The sequence below is a fragment of the Pleurodeles waltl genome, chromosome 7 (assembly GCF_031143425.1).
Source record: "Pleurodeles waltl isolate 20211129_DDA chromosome 7, aPleWal1.hap1.20221129, whole genome shotgun sequence".
NCBI classification, from domain to species: domain Eukaryota; kingdom Metazoa; phylum Chordata; class Amphibia; order Caudata; family Salamandridae; genus Pleurodeles; species Pleurodeles waltl.
In genome coordinates, this window is record NC_090446.1 from 128,144,215 (window position 1) to 128,164,212 (window position 19,998).

Consider the following 19,998-nt stretch of genomic DNA (forward strand, 5'->3'; position numbering starts at 1 on the left):
GCCTTCTTTCCCAATTCTTGGGGAGAAATTGGTCCTAGGTCTACCAGATGCTGATGCAGTTTATCATTTGAACAATTACTTAATAGGTGTTCTTTCACAAATAAATTGTACAGACCATCATAATCATTTACACCACTGCCTTGAATCCAACCATCCAGTGTTTTCACTGAGTAGTCCACAAAATCAACCCAGGTCTGGCTCAAGGTTTTTTGAGCCCCCCTAAATCTAATCCTTTATTCCTCAGTGGAGAATCCAAAGCCCTCAATCAGGGTTCCCTTCATGAGGTCATCAGATTCTGCATCTTTTCCAGAGAGTGTGAGGAGTCTATCCCTACACTTTCCAGTGAACATTTCCCAAAGGAGAGCACCCCAGTGAGATCTGTTAACTTTTCTGGTTACACAAGCCCTCTCAAAAGCTGTGAACCATTTGGTGATGTCATCACCATCTTCATATTTAGTTACAATCCCTTTAGGGATTTTCAACATGTCAGGAGAATCTCTGACCCTATTTATGTTGCTGCCACCATTGATGGGACCTAGGCCCATCTCTTGTCTTTCCCTTTCTATGGCTAGGATCTGTCTTTCCAAAGCCAATCTTTTGGCCATCCTGGCTAGCAGGAGGTCCTCTTCACTGAGGCTATCCTCAGTGATTCCAGAGATGCTGGTCCCTTCTGTGAGGGAAGCAGCATCTCTGACTATCACAGTTGGAATCAGGGATTGAGGGTCCCTGGGTTCCCTAGTTAGTACTGGAAGGTGGGAATTCTCCTCCAGGTCACTAACATCCTCCTCTGGGTTGTCATCCTCAGAGGGGTTGGCTTTTTCAATCTCTGCCAAAAGCTCCTGGAGCTGTAGTTTGGAGGGTCTTGAGCCAATTGTGATTTTCTTTAGGTTGCAGAGTGACCTTAGCTCCCTCATCTTAAGATGGAGGTAAGGTGTGAGGTCGAGTTCCTCCACATTCATCTCTGCACTAGACATTATGGCCCTCATTCTGACCTTGGCGGGCGGCGGAGGCCGCCCGCCAAAGTCCCGCCGTCAGGTTACCGTTCCGCGGTCGAAAGACCGCGGCGGTAATTCTGACTTTCCCGCTGGGCTGGCAGGCGGTCGCCTTCAGGCCGCCCGCCAGCCCAGCGGGAAAGAGGCTTCCACGATGAAGCCGGCTCGGAATCGAGCCGGCGGAGTGGAAGCTGTGCGACGGGTGCAGTTGCACCCGTCGCGTATTTCACTGTCTGCACAGCAGACAGTGAAATACATTTAGGGGCCCTCTTACGGGGGCCCCTGCAATGCCCATGCCAGTGGCATGGGCACTGCAGGGGCCCCCAGGGGCCCCGTGACCCCCCCTACCGCCATCCGGATCCCGGCGGTCGGACCGCCGGGATCTGGATGGCGGTAGGGGGGGGTCGGAATCCCCTCGGCGGCGCAGCAAGCTGCGCCGCCTTGGAGGATTCAATGGGGCGGCGGTACACTGGCGGGAGCCCGCCAGTGTTGCCGGTCCGACCGCGGCTTTACCGCCGCGGTCGGAATCCCCATTGGAGCACCGCCGGCCTGTCGGCGGTGCTCCCGCGGTCCTCCGCCCTGGCGGTCTTTGACCGCCAGGGTCAGAATGACCGCCTATGTTTCTAAAAGTTGGAATACTTTTTAAGAATCTAAAACTAGTTCTAGAATCTAATTCAAACTTTCACAAAACTTTTAAACTCTAAAAGAAATGCTAAAAAGGGACTAACACAAGGCCCTAGCAGGACTTTTAAGAATTTTGAAAAATAGCTCAAATTGCAAAAATCAATTTCTAATGACAATTTTTGGAATTTGTAGTGTGATCAGGTATTGGCTGAGTAGTCCAGCAAATGCAAAGTCTTGTATCCCACCGCTGCCACCAATGTAGGAAGTTGGCTCTGTATGCACTATTTCAAAGTAAGGAATAGTATGCACAGAGTCCAAGGGTTCCCCTTAGAGGTAAGATAGTGGCAAAAAGAGATAATACTAATGCTCTATTTTGTGGTAGTGTGGTCGAGCAGTAGGCTTATCAAAGGAGTAGCGTTAAGCATTTGTTGTACATACACACAGGCAATAAATGAGGAACACACACTCAGAGACAATTCCAGGCCAGTAGGTTTTTGTATAGAAAAATATATTTTCTTAGTTTATTTTAAGAACCACAGGTTCAAATTCTACATGTAATATCTCATTTGAAAGAAAGGTATTGCAGGTAAGTACTTTAGGAACTTTGAATAATCACAATAGCATATATACTTTTTACATAAAACACATATAGCTATTTTAAAAGTGGACACAGTACAATTTTCACAGTTCCTAGGGGAGGTAAGTTATTGTTAGTTCTTGCAGGTAAGTAAACCACCTACGGGGTTCAAATTGGGGTCCAAGGTAGCCCACCGTTGGGGGTTCAGAGCAACCCCAAAGTCACCACACCAGCAACTCAGGGCCGGTCAGGTGCAGAGTTCAAAGTGGTGCCCAAAACACATAGGCTTCAATGGAGAAGGGGGTGCCCCGTTTCCAGTCTGCCAGCAGGTAAGTACCCGCGTCTTCGGAGGGCAGACCAGGGGGGTTTTGTAGGGCACCGGGGGGGACACAAGTCCACACAGAAAGTACACCCTCAGCAGCGCGGGGGCGGCCGGGTGCAGTGTGCAAACAAGCGTCGGGTTTGTAATAGGAATCAATGGGAGACCAAGGGGTCTCTTCAGCAGTGCAGGCAGGCAAGGGGGGGGGCTCCTCGGGGTAGCCACCACCTGGGCAAGGGAGAGGGCCTCCTGGGGGTCACTCCTGAACTGGAGTTCCGATCCTTCAGGTCCTGGGGGCTGCGGGTGCAGGGTCTTTTCCAGGCATCGGGATCTTAGAGTCAGGCAGTCGCGGTCAGGGGGAGCCTCGGGATTCCCTCTGCAGGCGTCGCTTTGGGGGCTCAGGGGGGACAACTTTGGTTACTCACAGTCTTGGAGTCGCCTGGGGGTCCTCCCTGTAGCGTTGTTTCTTCACCAGTCGAGTCAGGGTCGCCGGGTGCAGTGTTGCAAGTCTCACGCTTCTGGTGGGAATTGCAGGGGTCTTTAAAGTTGCTCCTCTGGAAACAAAGTTGCAGTCTTTGTTGAACAGGGCCGCTGTTCTCTGGAGTTTCTTGGTCCTTTTAGAGCAGGGCAGTCCTCTGAGGATTCAGAGGTCGCTGGTCCTGGGGAAAGCGTCGCTGGAGCAGTTTTCTTCCGAAGGGGGGAGACAGGCCGGTAGAGCTGGGGCCAAGGCAGTTGGTGTCTCCGTCTTCTCTGCAGGGTTTTTCAGCTCAGCAGTCCTCTTCTTCTTAGGTTGCAGGAATCTGAGTTCCTAGGTTCAGGGGAGCCCTTAAATACTAAATTTAAGGGCGTGTTTAGGTCTGGGGGGTTAGTAGCCAATGGCTACTAGCCCTGAGGGTGGGTACACCCTCTTTGTGCCTCCTCCCAAGGGGAGGGGGTCACATTCCTATCCCTATTGGGGGAATCCTCCATCGGCAAGATGGAGGATTTCTAAAAGTTAGTCACCTCAGCTCAGGACACCTTAGGGGCTGTCCTGACTGGCCAGTGACTCCTCCTTGTTATTCTCATTATTTCCCCCGGCCTTGCCGCCAAAAGTGGGGCTGTGGCCGGAGGTGGCGGGCAACTCCACTAGCTGGAGTGCCCTGTGGTGCTGGAACAAAGGGGGTGAGCCTTTGAGGCTCACCGCCAGGTGTTACAGCTCCTGCCTGGGGGAGGTGATAGCATCTCCACCCAGTGCAGGCTTTGTTACTAGCCACAGAGTGACAAAGGCACTCTCCCCATGTGGCCAGCAACATGTCTCGAGTGTGGCAGGCTGCTAAAACCAGTCAGCCTACATGGGTAGTTGGTTAAGGTTTCAGGGGGCACCTCTAAGGTGCCCTCTGGGGTGTATTTTACAATAAAATGTACACTGGCATCAGTGTGCATTTATTGTGCTGAGAAGTTTGATACCAAACTTCCCAGTTTTCAGTGTAGCCATTATGGTGCTGTGGAGTCCGTGTTTGACAGACTCCCAGACCATATACTCTTATGGCTACCCTGCACTTACAATGTCTAAGGTTTTGCTTAGACACTGTAGGGGCACAGTGCTCATGCACTGGTGCCCTCACCTATGGTCTAGTGCACCCTGCCTTAGGGCTGTAAGGCCTGCTAGAGGGGTGACTTATCTGCACTGCATAGGCAGTGTGAGGTTGGCATGGCACCCTGAGGGGAGTGCCATGTCGACTTACTCGTTTTGTCCTCACCAGCACACACAAGCTGGCAAGCAGTGTGTCTGTGCTGAGTGAGGGGTCCCCAGGGTGGCATAAGATATGCTGCAGCCCTTAGAGACCTTCCCTGGCATCAGGGCCCTTGGTACCAGGGGTACCAGTTACAAGGGACTTACCTGGATGCCAGGGTGTGCCAATTGTGAAAACAAAAGTACAGGTTAGAGAAAGAACACTGGTGCTGGGGCCTGGTTAGCAGGCCTCAGCACACTTTCAATTCAAAACATAGCATCAGCAAAGGCAAAAAGTCAGGGGTTAACCATGCCAAGGAGGCATTTCCTTACACCCAGTATTAGTTTATTTAGGTTTTTTTTTATTACAAAACAAAATGAAAGCCTTGCAAAAATTATATTAAAGTAAATCTTATTGTTTGCTTCAAAAATGTGTATGGTAGGGGGAGTTTAACGTTGTCTTGTGAGTTAAATTTGAGCATTTTAGGACAATCATTTCAGTTTTTTTATTTTATTTAAGTTTCCTCTTTATTTATCGAAATGCCTTTGTTGATATCAAGCACAGGTTACACACAATGTAGAAACGCTGCTTAAGGGTGCTGTTTTTCATTGTGATTGGAACCTGTGAAATAGTGGTTACGCAGAGACCTTTGACGTAGATGCTGAAACCCTCTGATCTATGATTTATCTGAACTCGTGATCAATAATTTACACACCTTCTTTGCTGCGATGGTATTGATCAACTATGCTTTCTTGCTGGAATTACAATCTGGAACCTGCTGGGATACAGCCTGACTTTTGCATTGAGTGCTAATAACCCTGGTTTTATGACTGGAATTTGGACTCCAGTCCTGCAACTATACGTTCTATCTTTTATCAATCCGCTGAATTATATCAAGGATTGGAACTAGTAGAATGCAGATTTCACAAGGAGTTCTGATTTAGGCACGTTCCCTCCGCCATCTCGCCCATATATAAACCAAGTACAAAGAGAGGTTGTTAATTTTTCCTGCCATTTTTACATATTTTTATCATTTTCCCTTCCTGTTCTTGTTGTGTTACGCCAATGTTGTTTTCATAAAGCATAGTAAATCCTGCCAAGTTTTATTGGCACTAGACAGAAGAGACCCTTCAGGTCTTAATATTACGATATAAACCCCCAAAAAGAACAGGGATTTTTAAAAGTTGGTAAATTTCTCTGGCCCGGATTGTGATAATTCCGTACTGGGCACAAACTCTGTTCTGGTGTAAAGTACTCATTTTCCACATATCTCTTGCCTCTCCCCGTATTGCTTACACCCTTTCTAATCCCACCTCTTCATCGCTTTTTCTCTTTCACTGGTTGTTTTTCTGGCAATCGCGTGCGTGGCAGATGGGGTCCTGAAAATCGGACCTAGTGAGGTAGTGGTTTTCACAGAACTCGAGAAGATCTGCGTGCAGTGCTGAAGGGCCAAGAGCGATTTCGACCACAGACCACCTCCCACTAACACTGAAAGACACACTCCTCTCCACCTGAAAAGATACACATCTGCTCCAAAGAGGGGCACAAACCCTGCTGGGACACACACCCTCTGCAGAAGCACCAATATCCCTGCAGACCCCAATATGTACACACACGCAAACACACCTACAGACAAACACGAGACACACTCCTGCAGACTCATGCTCATACCCACTATGCAGACGAAGGCATATCTTCCCACAGACACACTTGCACACACTGCCCTGCAAACGCATGCTTCCACAAATACAGCGACACACTTTCGCTGACCCCTGCAGCCACCCTCATACACATAGTGACCCTACTGCATGCACACGATTAGTGCTGCGATCACATCAAGACAATCCCAATCCTACTGATCCTGTTGTGTTGTGTTATGTTTGTAACGCACACTATAACCCACAATGGTATCCTGGCACTGAACAGGTCTGTGTCTTTGTGCCTAGCCCTGAATGTGGTAGGTTGGTTAAATGAAAAAAACAGGTCTTCAGCTTCTTGCAGAATTCAAGAAGCTAGGAGGAGGCTCTGATGTGGAGAGGGAGGCCGTTCCACGCTTTAAGAGCGATGTAAGGAAACGCCCATTCTCCTGATCTGGTGTTTGTGTGGTTGGTGGAGGGAGATGCGACTATTCAGGAAAGTGGGATTCAGGAAAGTGGGATTCAGGTAAGTGGGAATGTGTGTGTCAAGAGGTTAAAATTAGCTAGTTTGTGTATTGGGAGCTATTGGAGCTCCCTAAGGTGTGGTGTGATGTGTGTTCTGTGTGGGAGGTTGAGGAAGCTGCTGATTTCCGGATGGTTTGGTTTATTTTTTTTCTGGTGAGTTGCTTAGTGATGCCAGCATAAAGGGTGTTCCTGTAGTGCAACAAGCTGGTAATTAGGGCATAAGACACACATTTTCTAGTGTTGCTAGACAGCCATTTAAAAATCTTCCTCAGCATCTTCAAGGTGTGATAGCAAGATGCAGTAATAGCGTTGACTTGGTCGGTCATGTCTAGTTTGGTCTTGAAGAATATTCGATGGTTTTTGGCATGGCTGCTGGGTGTGGGTTTGGTAGGAATTAGACAGGCCAAAATTTGGAGACCCTTGGTGAGGTGTTCTTGTTGAAAATCACTACTTCTGTCTTCTCGGTGTTGAGCTTGAGGCAGTTGGCTTTCATTCAGTTAGCAATTTAGGTCATACAGGCAGTGTACTTGTTTCTTGTGTCTGGGGTCGTGTCCCAAAGAAAGAGTATGAGTTGGGTGCTGTAAGCATAGGAGAGGATGTTGATGCCGGTGCACAGATGACTTTGGCCAAAGGGATATTGATTGCGTTGAAAAGGGTGGGGCTGAGTAATGAACCTTGAGGCACTCTACAGTTCTGTGTCCGTGTGGTTCTCTGTTTCCTTTCAGATTTGCCTCATAGCAATCAAGTAACTTCCTCTGATGGTGGGATAACCAAAAATCATGGCTGTGCCACAATGACAGCTTGTGTTCTGTCTGTTAAGAAGGAGCATATATGGCAAAGAGCGGGTCTTTGGATGTGAATCTCATGCAGGTGGCTGATGAGGATAGGGTCTGATACCTTGTCAAATGCTGCAGAGAGGGATAGGAGAATGATGCCTGCAATGTCTCCTCTATCAAGGTTCATGTGGATGTCGTTTGGGGGTGAGCAGTGCTGCTTCTGTACTGCTGTTGGGCCTGAATACAGACTGCGTGGTGTTTAGGAGCTGATGGTTGCTGAGGTGGTTTGTGAGGCATTGGCTGATTAGTTTCTCTAAGATTTTTGCCGGGTATGGAGGGAGAGAGATGTGTCTGTAGCTGGAAAGCGAGGCTTGGTCAATGGATTTATTTTTGCAGCGTGAGGGCGGCTTGTTTCCAAGGAATGTGGCTGAATCAAAGCATGGAGGAATGGCTCCGCTGATCGGTATGAGCCCTTTGGTAAAAGATTGGTGGGGGCAAGGGTCAGACGGGCCCCAGAGTGGATGCTGTTCATGACAGCAGTGATTTTGATAGTGGTGAAGGTGAGTCATAAGGTTAAGGTTTGTTCTTTGGCCGTGATATTGAAGTTGATTGAGGACGGTGAAGCGGGCTGATTAAAGTTCAAAATTGTCGTATCTGTGGTGATTTGTTTAAGAATTCCAAGAGCTTGTTGCAGAAGTCTTGTGAGGGGGTGGTGTTCCTGGAGGCAGCAGGGTTAAAATCTTTGATGATGGCATTGATTTCCTTGCTGTTGTTTAGTGTTAATGCAATCTGCAAAATCTGTGCACTTGCTGTTCCTTATCTGCTGGTGTAGTGTCTTAGGGCTTATTTGAGGATGTCTTTATCAGTGTTGTATTGACTTGTTCTCCCTTTACCCTCCAGTTGCTTGCAGTAGCATTTCGTCAACATGTGTTTCTCTGTGTACCACCTACCTGGTCTGTGGTTGGTCTCATGCTGTTGGATTACACTTGAGGGGAGCCACAGTGTCGCCGCATGCAGTCCAATTTAATGGTGTTATGGCTACAGATAAAAGTTTGCAGAGAGCCACTGGGGACCAGGGTGTCATTGGCATGCAGTTATCCAGCTGTCGAGGTTCTTGATGGCTTTCGCAAGATGTTGGTGTACTCAGGCCAGTGTGCAGAGAGGGCGGAAGGAGGCTCCTCTTCTGTGATGCTCTTCCCCTGCATGGGGCAGTTATGGCGGTTGTAGGTCTGTGGTGGTGCGGGATGGGTATGCTGAAACTGAAACTTACTAGAGCGTGGTCTGGCCAGGTCATACTTCCTGGCTTGTTGACTGTGTCGTTGCTGAGAAAATCGGGTCCAACCGAAGTGTGACCGGGTGGGTGGGTTTGGTATCATGCTGGGTGAGGCCAAGGTTTCAGAGGTTTGCTTGAAGGTCCACAGAGTTTGGGTTGGTGTGATCTTCTATGTTAAATTCTATGGTCTCCAAGGAGGATGAAGGTGCTGGCATTGATGATGAGATGCGACTGTGGTGTCGTTTGTGAAATTGGTGCGGGGTCCGGGTGGTTTGTATACAAGAGTTCCAACCGGGGAGAAGTGGGCTGTGATGTGTATCTTGAACTTGAGATGTTCCATGTAGCTGGTCTGGCTGTCCATGTAGGTGGTGCATCAGTTGGTATCCTTGAATATGATGACAAATCCACAACCAGGCTTGCGCTGATGGTGTTATCTGGCAATCTTGTTGAGGATAGCTGTAGTGATGTCCGGTGCAAAGGTTGGGTTTAGTCATGTTCCATGAGGAAGAGCTGGTCCGGAGCATGGTTGTGCAGTAGGTCCCATATCTCTGTGGCGTTTGGTGAGCCAGCAGGTGTTAAGGAGCAGGCATGCAAGTGGGAATGTTGTGTGGATGGTGTTTGTCCCGAGTGAGCATGAGAGAGTGGCTGGTTTATGTGTATGTGAGCGAGTTAGGTGCTGTTGTTGTGGGAGTGGTGCATGTAGGGTGTAGGAGAGTACATGAGAGCTTGCAGGTGGTGCATGTGAATGCCCCTTTCATGTTATGTGGTGCGGAGAGCCAGGATTCCTGGTGCTGGGCGCAGTTGAAGTACAGACGGGCTTGCCTTTGGTGCACCTTTTGCACATCATAGGTGCACCTGCTGCGCGTCCGCTCTGCTGCGGACATTAAGTAGGTCCTCGATGGGGGGACGAACTCGGGGTACTGTGGGTGAGAAACCAGTGATGTCCCTTCCTGTGCAGATGGGTGATGGGAAATCCAGTGATGTCACATCCTTTGCAGATGGATGATAGGAAATTCAGTGTTCACTTCCTATGCAGATGGGTGATGGGGAGAAAAAAAAGACCCTATGCGATCTTAAGAATTCTCCTTACCCTCACCATGAAGTACTGCCACTCTGGCAAGTGTAAGACCTTCAAATTCCATGCACCTCTGCATTTTCTCTTCATCATTTCTCCCTGTCATCCAACATTCTGGTTGCTTTGCTATCCACTCACTGAGAATTTAAATGTTCTTTGCTATAGTTTTCTACCCTTTTCTAGAGCACGGAACATGTGGTGGCCTGAACAAAACACATCTGGAATCTCTATCCCTTTACTCTGCTTTACCTTTAAAGTAACCACATAAACAGCCCTTTGTTGACTGCCTTTCTACAGAGCTAGACAGTCACCTTCCGAAACAATAGCATCTTCCAAAACAATAGTCAGTCTTTTATGAACCCCTTATCTGTTTGCTCTGTTTTTTGACACTCTAAATTTATCTGTCATTTTAAACTCTTTGCCATTCGCATACTAATTCTTCGTAACTGTTAAGCTTGCTGATGTTACCTCCTTTAAATATTCATGAATGCACTTCTTTTCACCCCTGAACTACCAAAAGATGAATCATTCATTCATTATAACTTTATTTTGGCAATATACACCACAAAAAGTCGCACAGCAATTAAAAAAACATATTCAGATAAAACAATTCGCTCAGTGCAGTTCAATAGGGCTCCAAAATGATCAGTCATTGGAATAATGCCATTCTGGTTCAAAATGCAAAATCTCATTACAATGGAGTAATAATGAAATGCAGGCAGCCCTCTTGTAGCTTGTTAATAATAAAGGAGCAAAGTGCCAATCTAAAGTGCATCACGCCACCCCATTACCCAGATGTAAAATGCACAATTCTGATGAAATAATACAGATGGGGGCAGAGCAAAGAAAGTGCCATTAACGAGGCACAACGGTAATCTAGGCAGCACCATATGGACAGTAGGACAATCTAATATCTAAATGTACTTTGTTCAATTATGTAAAAATAAAATCGTACAGGTAACCTCAATTTGGTATTATGAAATGAGTCCCCGACATAAAATTACTCAGTAAAGTTGGCATGAAAATGGCACTAAGGAACAAAACCATAGTCAACTTCTATCTCGCAGTGCTAAAAGATTAATTTTATTTTTCATGACCATCAAGTCATTTTATCCTGTTTCTACATCCGCCTCCACATGCCTTATTTCTAATGTATTTCTTTTGTGTGGCTTTTGTACGGCTCATACAGGGAAAAGACACAGTTTTTGCACCACATGCAAATACATAAAACAACGTTCATATGCAATTCATATTTGGAACAGAACGTAACACGGGATTTAAAACAATATTTTGTGCTAAGAAACCATTTGTTGTACTTTGCACCCTAACAGTAATCAAATCAATATATATAATTGCAGACACACGTCAGACTTCTTGATCTAAACAGTATTTTGTTCATCTCATTTCGAAAACTAAAACTTGAAACTTCTATGTTGTTTTGTCAAAATGTACAACTTTAAAGTGTGGCTTTATTGCTCGAGACATTGATGTTTCTTGCAACCACTTTAGATTTCAGCAGATGCGTGATTTGGAAAGATGGGCATTTTCTTTTCTGAAATTTTGAGATCGGGAAGGGGTAAAATGCTGATTTTTGTTCTCGTTCATGCTTATAGGCTCCAGAACATGACAGGGTTCATTTCTATTGTTTAGTGTTCTATTATGTACTTTTGTTGACACAACATGGCAGGTGGTTATAGAGAATGAACTGGTGTTTTCTTTGTGTGGTTTAGGTGTAGTTTTGCTTGGTAAGGTTAGGCTGACACTCTCCATAACATTCATGGGGTGTTTGTGTACAAAAAGATTGAGCAAGACAATTTACAGTATATTAGATGGTTTTTTATTTGTTGTACTTTATCTGGTAATATTCTTATAATACGTACATGTCTGGTTCTTTGGATACCAGTGTTATGAACAAAACATATGGATTATTTTCTGATCTGAAGCAGGCTATCTGGGGGTGCAGTTTCATGTCATTGTTTATTTTTTTGTAGCTACCCTGCACCAGTTCAATTTTTACCCCTTTTTACATTTCCCCAATAGGTTCAGTTTGTATTACTTAAAATCCACAGGTACAAACCCATTACTCCACCACTTGAAGTCGTCAGCAGCTAGACACAATCTAATATTTTGTTTTAATCAAACATCCAATGACCAAGTAATTAGTTGTGTTTTCTCCAGCCACTAAGATGGCTCATGAGGTGATTGATCGCTGCTCTGTGTGTGCCCTTGTGCTTCTGTTGCCTTTCAAATTTGCCTCATAGCAGTCAAGTAACTTTATTTTGATTGGGGAGGGGGGCAAATAACATGGCTGTGCTGTCAGCCTTCTAGTCATTTTGGCCCATCTCCAACGAGAACAAAATCTCCAGCCAACCAACCCCCCCCAACACACACACAAAACCCAAAACATACATTTGGAGTGTAGCGTTTGCCCATAAATGATTAAATTGTCTGTGAGATTAACATATTAAAATGTTTGCCAGAGCTACTTTCTTTCAGCTTGGTTTACTACCGCCTTATTTTAATTTCTGTCCCAGTAAGAGGCTCCGGTGATTGTATGGTTGATTAACTTTAGATTGTTTTTCCCAACTCAAAAATACAGAGACCTAATTTCATGTACAGTTAAAAAATATTTACTCGTTTCAACAAATGTTTCCTTGCAAACTGCTTTTTCGGCAGGTTATCGCTGCATTTCGTAAAAGTGAGATGTTCCTGTAGAAGGTCCTTTGTTCCTTTACACCCACTTATGAATTTACGACTATCTTTATTGTAACACTTAGTGTACTGAGTCCTCCTCTTGAAAGCTTTTTAGGGAGCTCATGAAGTTCAATCCCCTATATGTTCGGTTATAGCGTGTTTACCTCTAAACCACAAGGGTATGCACATGCTGTCAGCGTTTTGCTCATGGATAAAACTAGTCAACGGTTCTTCGTAGCAAACTTAATAGGAGGTAAGACTATAACAGCTGTTTTCCAATTTAGTGTTAGAAATTTCAGCAAGATATGTTCTGTACATTGGTTCAGTGGTGACCTTTTACAACTGCTGTAGCAAATTACTGCCTGGGCTTTACCTCCACAGGGATGCACCTCGTACCTTGAAATTATCAGTAAGCCTGCTGTTCCCCACTGCATATTCATGCATGGCTGGAATCTAGACATAACTTTTCCCAAAAGGTTTGTGGGTACTGATGTAGAGCCCTTTGTGCGCGATCTACAAGGGCTGGATTGAGTTCTGGCTCGGGTGGCAGCCACTAGAGGCCTCTAAGGATAGGATAGCAAAGGCCCATATCTGACTACTTGTGCCTACAGTGACCTACTTCATAGGATCTAGAGCTGTGGAATCAGTAAGACTATAAAGAATGTTTTAGTGTCAGTGAACCATCTTATCTACATTGCTATCCTTAGGTCAATTAGTATGGTTTAGTTTGGAAGTTTGAAAATTTAAGGAACATTTCACATTTCTGGAAGGTAAAATAGTTAAAATAAGAGAAACCATCTTCATAAAGAGAGAGGATAAAATAAAAAAAATATTTAGAGAAACAAATAAGGTCAAGAAATTAATTAGATATTTGCTCATTAATGAACTGTAAATCCCTTGTTACCATGGCGTGGATGAGTTAATCGAGAAGTGGAGGAATACATTTAGACGGCTGTTTGTAGAATATTGTGGATTTGGTCACTTTGTTGATATATGTTACTGTTGTTTACTGATCTTTGTTGGGCTTTGAAGATAGTTAGGGTGGCTTCACCAAGGTCTGGTTGTAATCATCAGATACTTGCAAGAAACAAGTCATAGTTGATGTTAAACAACGGCTATAGGTCTGCTTGCGAGATGCAGTATTGCAAAGGGTTGAGGCAGGATGATTAGACTCCGATGTCAAGTAATGGTTACTGAAGATTACAAAGTCTAACAAACTGAAAGAGGAATACCTGAAGAAGTTCACCCATCATCAAAGCCCAAGAACATATGAACTCCATTTGCTGCATATATTACATCCAAAGACAGGCCAGGAGGGAATATTGTGAGACAAGTTCAAAGGGAAGAGGTGCAGCTGATGGAGGCGAGGTTACAGAGTTTGGGATGCAGTTTGCAGTAGTTAAACCAAAAAATGAACTGTCTATTGCAACGATAAATAATGGTTTAAAATAACTATTTGCAAGACTCATTGGGATGCAGTTTATGACATTTTACGTCAACCTAAAGGGCAGCTGTCTAGTTAGATGGTGCAATCCTATTTCAAGACATTATGATAGATAATGAATGGGATTTTCATCTCCCAAGTGTGCTGGATTTTGGAGTTGAAGACCACAGTGAAATTTCTTTTTAGTGAAAAGTGAGAACATTATTGAGATGTCCGTGTTGTCCAAGTTTTTTTAGGATATGGAAGAACACTTTTGCTTAACTTTCTGCTTCAGCAAGAGCATCAGAATAATAGGCACAAAAGCAAAAGAAATATTAGTTGGACGGTTTAAATCAGAAGGTAAATGTATACAATGTGATCACTAAGCTGAATATTCATCCATATGATTTCACTAACAAGACTTTTCACTTTATCTCATGTACTCTCATGTGCAGCACTCATGTGTCACCCCCACGGGCACAGCTACTAATTCATCTACCTGTCCAGTTTTGCAGGTTACAAAGCGGGAGACTGCACCCCTAACCCTCTCGTTATCTCTGTCCTGAAAGTGCTGATAGCACCCGTGCCGATAGCCCTGGTGCTGTATAGCATGGTCGTATTCTGCTCGTACCCTATCAACGAGGCAAGAAGGAAGCAGATAAGAGTGGAGTTGGAGGCAGCCAGGAGGTAAGAGGAGAGGCAGCGGCTTTCTTTGAGGATGGAGTACATGTTCAAGAAGAAGTGAAGAGGAAGTTGTATTCTGGAATGAGTGGCTAAGAGCTCAGACCGAAGTGTGACTGAAATCAAAATTGGGAGGCACAGGGAAGTAAGGATTAAAAATTAGAGACTATTAGGTCATATCCAAGTGTGACTGAAGACATGGGAGATGTTAAGAGGGAAGATGCATGTGGGGTTTAAAGAGGGCACAATGAAAACTCTGTGAGGATATAATCTGCATGTGCTACTTGGATACTTGTGTGTTACTTTCAGACTCCAAACATCATTGAGGTGCATGCTACAGACTCAGTTAGGACAGATGGGTGAGGTTGCACAGCAGTGCATGTAGAAGCCCCATCCCTTCTTTAGTATGAGCCACTGGCTGACATCCTGGGCTATAGAAGAAGTCCCACAGTTTGTTTAGCTGCTAGTTTTCAGTAGTGACTTCGAGCAGCCCACAGTAGTTGTGTGACATAGGAGGGCTCAAGAGAAGGGTGAATAAAAGTCGAATACACTCCTCAGTCAGGTGTAGGAATTTACCTTTTGCTGGCAGATTTTCAGGATAACCACTAACAATGTGAATGAGTTCCATACAAATTCATTTTATGTAAATTCATTGCAAGTAGCTATCTTAACTAGTTTACAATAAATTAGCCCTCCTGGCCTTACTCTGAACACCCTTGATCTAAGTCTTCTCTTGCTAGACGTCAGGAACTGCTGTTTTTGTACAGACAATGTGGATCGAAGTTTCTATTTGCCAGCTATACAGTGATGGTTCTCAGAGATAACCTTGCTGATGTACAGAGCTTAGAGCTCAGTCCACTTCCCATGGGCCTGTCCACATACCCTCTGCAGGGATGAGTAGAATGGGAGTTGGGGCAGCCTGTCAAGCAGGTAGAGGTTTAGCTCCACCGTGTATGGTAATATCACTGGTGGGCAGCCGCTCCTTACAGAAAATGCACAGGGCCCTCCCCAGGATCCCCTGGAAGCATCCCCATCCCCAGTGGCTGCATAGCCCCAATCTGAAGATTTGGTCTCAGGCCTCTGTGAGCCAATATGATCTGGTCCCAAAGCAACGGTCCACCTTATCATGTTCAAGCCAGCATCATAAGCAAGCAGGTGGACAGGATGAATAATCCGTCTGCCCAAGATCTTGGGGCCAGAATCATATCAGGCGTGACAGAAGAAGAGACCAGTGTTTCTTTCCACTTCATAGTTATGCATCTGTAAAATTCATGGAGGCACATGGGCTCAAAATAAAGACTCTGACAGACTCCCACAGTACTAGACATTGAAATTGGAGCCTCATGATGAGGCCCAGACACTGATCTGCATCGGGCAGCTTTGTACTCCAGCTAGGAGCTCAGGAGGAACAGTTTCACAGCTCTCTAGAAGTGGTATGTCATTGGCTTATGTAAAAAGCATGTATTCTGTTGAAATGCATTTCTCCTGGCAGACATTCTACTGCATACATGTAGGCCCTTGAATTGGGTGCAGCTACCTGCTCCCCACACAGGCGAGGTGGTGTACAGCCCACACAGGGTGGACTTCAACGGTGGAAGGCACTGGCAGGTTCCCAGCAGACGGGGTGCTGCAGGCCCACAATGGAAAGCAGCTGCAAGCACAGAACATAGTTTGTGTCATAGGCTCCCACATAGTATGGGTATCACATTCGCCTGCAAGGCAGCATGCCCCAGGACGCACACAGGTAGCGTGCTATAGAACCTCACAAGACCTCGTGTCTCATGACCCCACACAATTATCATGGTGCTGCAGGCCCCAAAGAAGCTTGGATGTTGTTGTGTCTGCGTGCTGGCACTTTTGCGTACTTTCTCATGTCCCACTCCCTCATCTCCCTAGAAGCACCCATGGGAGGTGGGTTCTTCTGCAGCTTTCCTTTAAAATTGTTGAAGATGCCTGAGTGGATCAGGATGGAGGCAAAACACAAAGTGCTGACTAGTTAATTGTAATTATGTGAAAAGAGAGAAGGGTAGCTATCCCACATCGAAAGATTAAGGCAGGAGACAAGACTGGCTACGTGAATAAGAGGATCTAGAGGTTAATGGGCTCAGGGATCTGGGCTGAGGACTTGAGCTTGCCTTCAGAAGACAAAAAGCTGTGGGCCTCCCTGTCTCCTTAAACGTATCTGGGGCTGTGAGCCTTGTTATTTGTGTTTGTCCCTGCATCAATCGTGAGGTTGGTAGTTTAGTTTATTTCTGCATTAGGATGTGCTGAACTGTGTTCAGGTATGCTGATTCGTGAGTGTGTTCTTCTCTAGGTTAGCAAGTGTGTACTTCTGTGTTAATGCTTTGGTGTGCCTTATTTAACTTTCTGGATTGCTGTCTGTGTACCAACGTGTGCATATGTGTTGGCTGGAGTGATTAATTGTATGACTGTTTATCTGGGTCTTTGGTTCCATCTCCTGATAACACTTTTGTTGTATGTATTCTTTATATATTTTCAGACGAATCAATGAGGAATGAACTCACTTGAGAAAACTGATGTGAGCAGAGATAAAGAGCCGCATGGGTGCATTTTAAATGAGCTTGAGTCCCTGGAGTTTTGGGTGAAGCTGAGATTTTGATACATGATTTCCAAACGACCTCACAGGAGTTAGTTGGGACCTGCTGTGTGCCCTTACCAGATCCTAGCTGCCTAAGAAGGCTTGTCTCAATGCTTCCAAAAGCACCAGTGCTGTACCACCTCATGTAGGTGGAAGCTGGCAATAGCATCGCAGGACTGATTGTTGCCTAGTACGCATCTTACCCATGTAATGCTCAGTTAGTTGCAGGCGGTTGCAGTCTACCAGGTTCTCTGTCTCATGTTGGTGCATTAAGTCCTTGGTGCCAGAGAGTCTAGAGATCCCTCTATCGGGCTGTGTTCTCGAGAATAATTCAAGAAAACATATCACTCCATAGCTCTTCCGAAAGCCACATTCATCCTAAGTACATGCTTTGGCAGTATTTCAAAGGACTCTGTAAAATTCAAGTCTGTGCAAGCCAACCGGACTGCTGGGACTCTGGAAATCTGGAGGCAAGGCAGTGCCTAGAGGTTTAACTCCAGGCTTGTCTTGGTGGCAGCTGTCTTTTAAGATGGCAATTTTTCTGCAGTGATGAAAATGGCACCTCCGTTTGCAGACTTGATTGTCTTGATTGTCTCACTTTTTGGGAATATTACTTTTATTCAATATTATCATTGGTTTTATTATTATAATGTTTACTCATAGGTTCTGCTTTTTCCTCACTTTTTGTTTTAAAGATTTTTGTGGTTTGGCCTATGGAGACGTTAGGAACATCCTTACAGATGTTCTTTATAAATGACCAGTAAGGATGAAGGAAAAGTTTGTCCCATGTCAGCTAACCAGGTAGGCCTTGGCTTCTGAAAGGGTCATACTCTTCTGAGAGATGGCTGGAATAGAGCATGTGAACATGGTCGAGTAAGCAACCTCTTGATCAGGCTGCAAAGGCTCTAGCAGTGAGCTATCAGAATGTACCTGGTGCTATTGAGAAGGAATAGCATCAAAGTGGATCTGAAAGTGCTTTACTGTCTCCTACTGGAGGTTAGGATTAAATTCACCATCCTCTGCACCATACACAAAGTTTACTGAGGCAAGGGTCCAGGAAATCCTTTGGAATCTGCATCTCACTAAAACCCTCACAGGTGCTTATGGTCATCAGCTGCACACCTAAGCCCCAAGTGAAATATACCAAAGACTCAAACATCGTAAGAAGAGTCTTGGAGGTCAGGGCCCAAAGTTGTTGAGTGCCCTGAGGTCTGAGCAAGACCATGTGCTGCAGGAATACATTGAAAACTTCTCTTCCCCAGCCCATCCAGAAATGAATTTGGTGTCCATGGGCATTGTGAAGAAGAATGTCTGAGTAGGTCCTCCTTTTCACTGACTGGACTCAACTTTGTGAAGCTCCAGACGGTCTTCTACTGGCCCTATGTAGTTGGAAGTACACAGAAGACAATAGGAGGTGCTCTAAAAAAAAGTTTTAAACCAATAAGACATAAATAATACACATCCTACTACCAAAGATTCATCAAGGCATTCATCCGACATGCAACTGGCAGTTGCCAAATCCTGGTGGTCTCAGAGGCTCTGCATCACCAAACGATTTCTACTGACCACCATTGCACACTTATTTGTTGATGTCTTGGTCTTTTAAGTATGGTTTACAATTGATATCAAAGTTGTGTTCTGCCAAAAATGTGTTTTATTTGTACAAATGTTTTTTTTCCAAATATAAAGTTGTTAAGTGTGTTTTTTGGGAAAAGGGACTCTGGGGGGCTTGACACAACAGCTCTTGAAACCGAAGAATGCTTACCCCCATTGAACCTGTATATTTTGCTTGGAGGACTTTAAGATTCTATGGGAAAGCTACCTCAGTTTTCTGTAGACCAGGTTTGAATATGGCCTAGTGTAAAATAGAAGCTAGAAACAGAATGGTTGCCAGACAGGTGGCTTCTTCTTCTATCTCCATGGCACTGTGTACATATTCATAAAAACTTTAGTGTCCTTGCTGTAGGTGAAATCCTTACTTCTTCGTAAGGTTTACGTATGAGAGCCTTGGAGTTAGTTTCAGTATACTTCCTATCACCTTAAGCAATTCTGGCCACTCCTCACAGATTAATTCTCATTTGACTTTACTGAACAAAACAGTATTTCCTGGTTTCTTTCTTCAGGTTTTCAGTTCTCCCAGATTCATTCCCTAGGTGTTCTATTCCTCCTTTGGGTAGGGGCGCTTTTAGAAAATCCCACAATTATCCTAGGAATTGTGAATCTCTGAAAAAAAGATCCCGCACCACTTTAGTCCCACTCATAGGGCTGTGGAAGGGAAGAGAGGTGGAGTCATCAGGCTGACGTCCTGGTCAAGTGTATCTTCCCCTGCCCCAAGCCTGTCCCATATTATATACTAGAGAAGAGACTTACCCCTCCCTGTTCTGTGGACTCTAGGTAGGTGGAGAAGGACCTGGACCCTGTCCATTGTGTGCCGTCCCTTTTTGTGATTAGTGTTTGTTCATTGTGGTCTCTGCCCTACCCACCCCGCTTTAAAAGGGAAGTCCCAACCCCTGCACAAACCATTTCACTCTCTTTGCCTGCAGGCTTCAGGTGAATTCAGGATTCTGGTCTGCTACTTCCACCCTCCATGTGTTGACATTAGTGTTATATCCCTTCCCATATCTCTGACACCATTTGCATCCTATTCCAGTGATCATTAGATATGAAATACTGGATACCTGTTGTTCCCACTGTAAGTGGGAAAAATAAGTAAATGGACAGAATTCCTCCTTACAAAACTGACCTCAACAAAGTGACCTCCTACCTTCTACATAGAGGGTCCCTTACCTGCTGCAGGCATCCTCCAAACAGTTGGGTTTAAATTGCCTGAATACAGTAGAGGTAGCCTAGAAAACCCTGACTGGAGTTACCAGAGTCTAGATCCTCTGACTTCGGATATGCTCTGTCACACCAGAAATATAGCGTTCAAACTGTGTGGTCATGCACTTTTTTTATTCTTTGTCTTTCTTTCACAGTGGGAATCCTTTATAGATTCATGTGTTCTGCATTATCCTCTCAATGTTCTGTGTTTTCAATGAAATTGCCTTCTTTATTGTCATGGACCTGCCCTGAGATGAAGAAATTCCTCTGT

General features: G+C 45.1%; 1 protein-coding gene across 1 annotated transcript in view; it reads left to right on the top strand.

The window, feature by feature from the left end:
* LOC138303832 (sodium-dependent lysophosphatidylcholine symporter 1-B-like) overlaps window positions 1–18,608 on the top strand; it is a 121,583-nt gene extending 102,975 nt beyond the window's left edge. The window contains exons 13-14 of the mRNA XM_069243297.1: window positions 14,135–14,314; window positions 16,809–18,608. Coding sequence (XP_069099398.1) covers window positions 14,135–14,314; window positions 16,809–16,827 — 199 coding nt within the window. The 3' untranslated portion in view covers window positions 16,828–18,608. The remainder of the gene's footprint in view (window positions 1–14,134; window positions 14,315–16,808) is intronic.
* The last annotated feature ends 1,390 nt before the right edge of the window (window positions 18,609–19,998 follow it).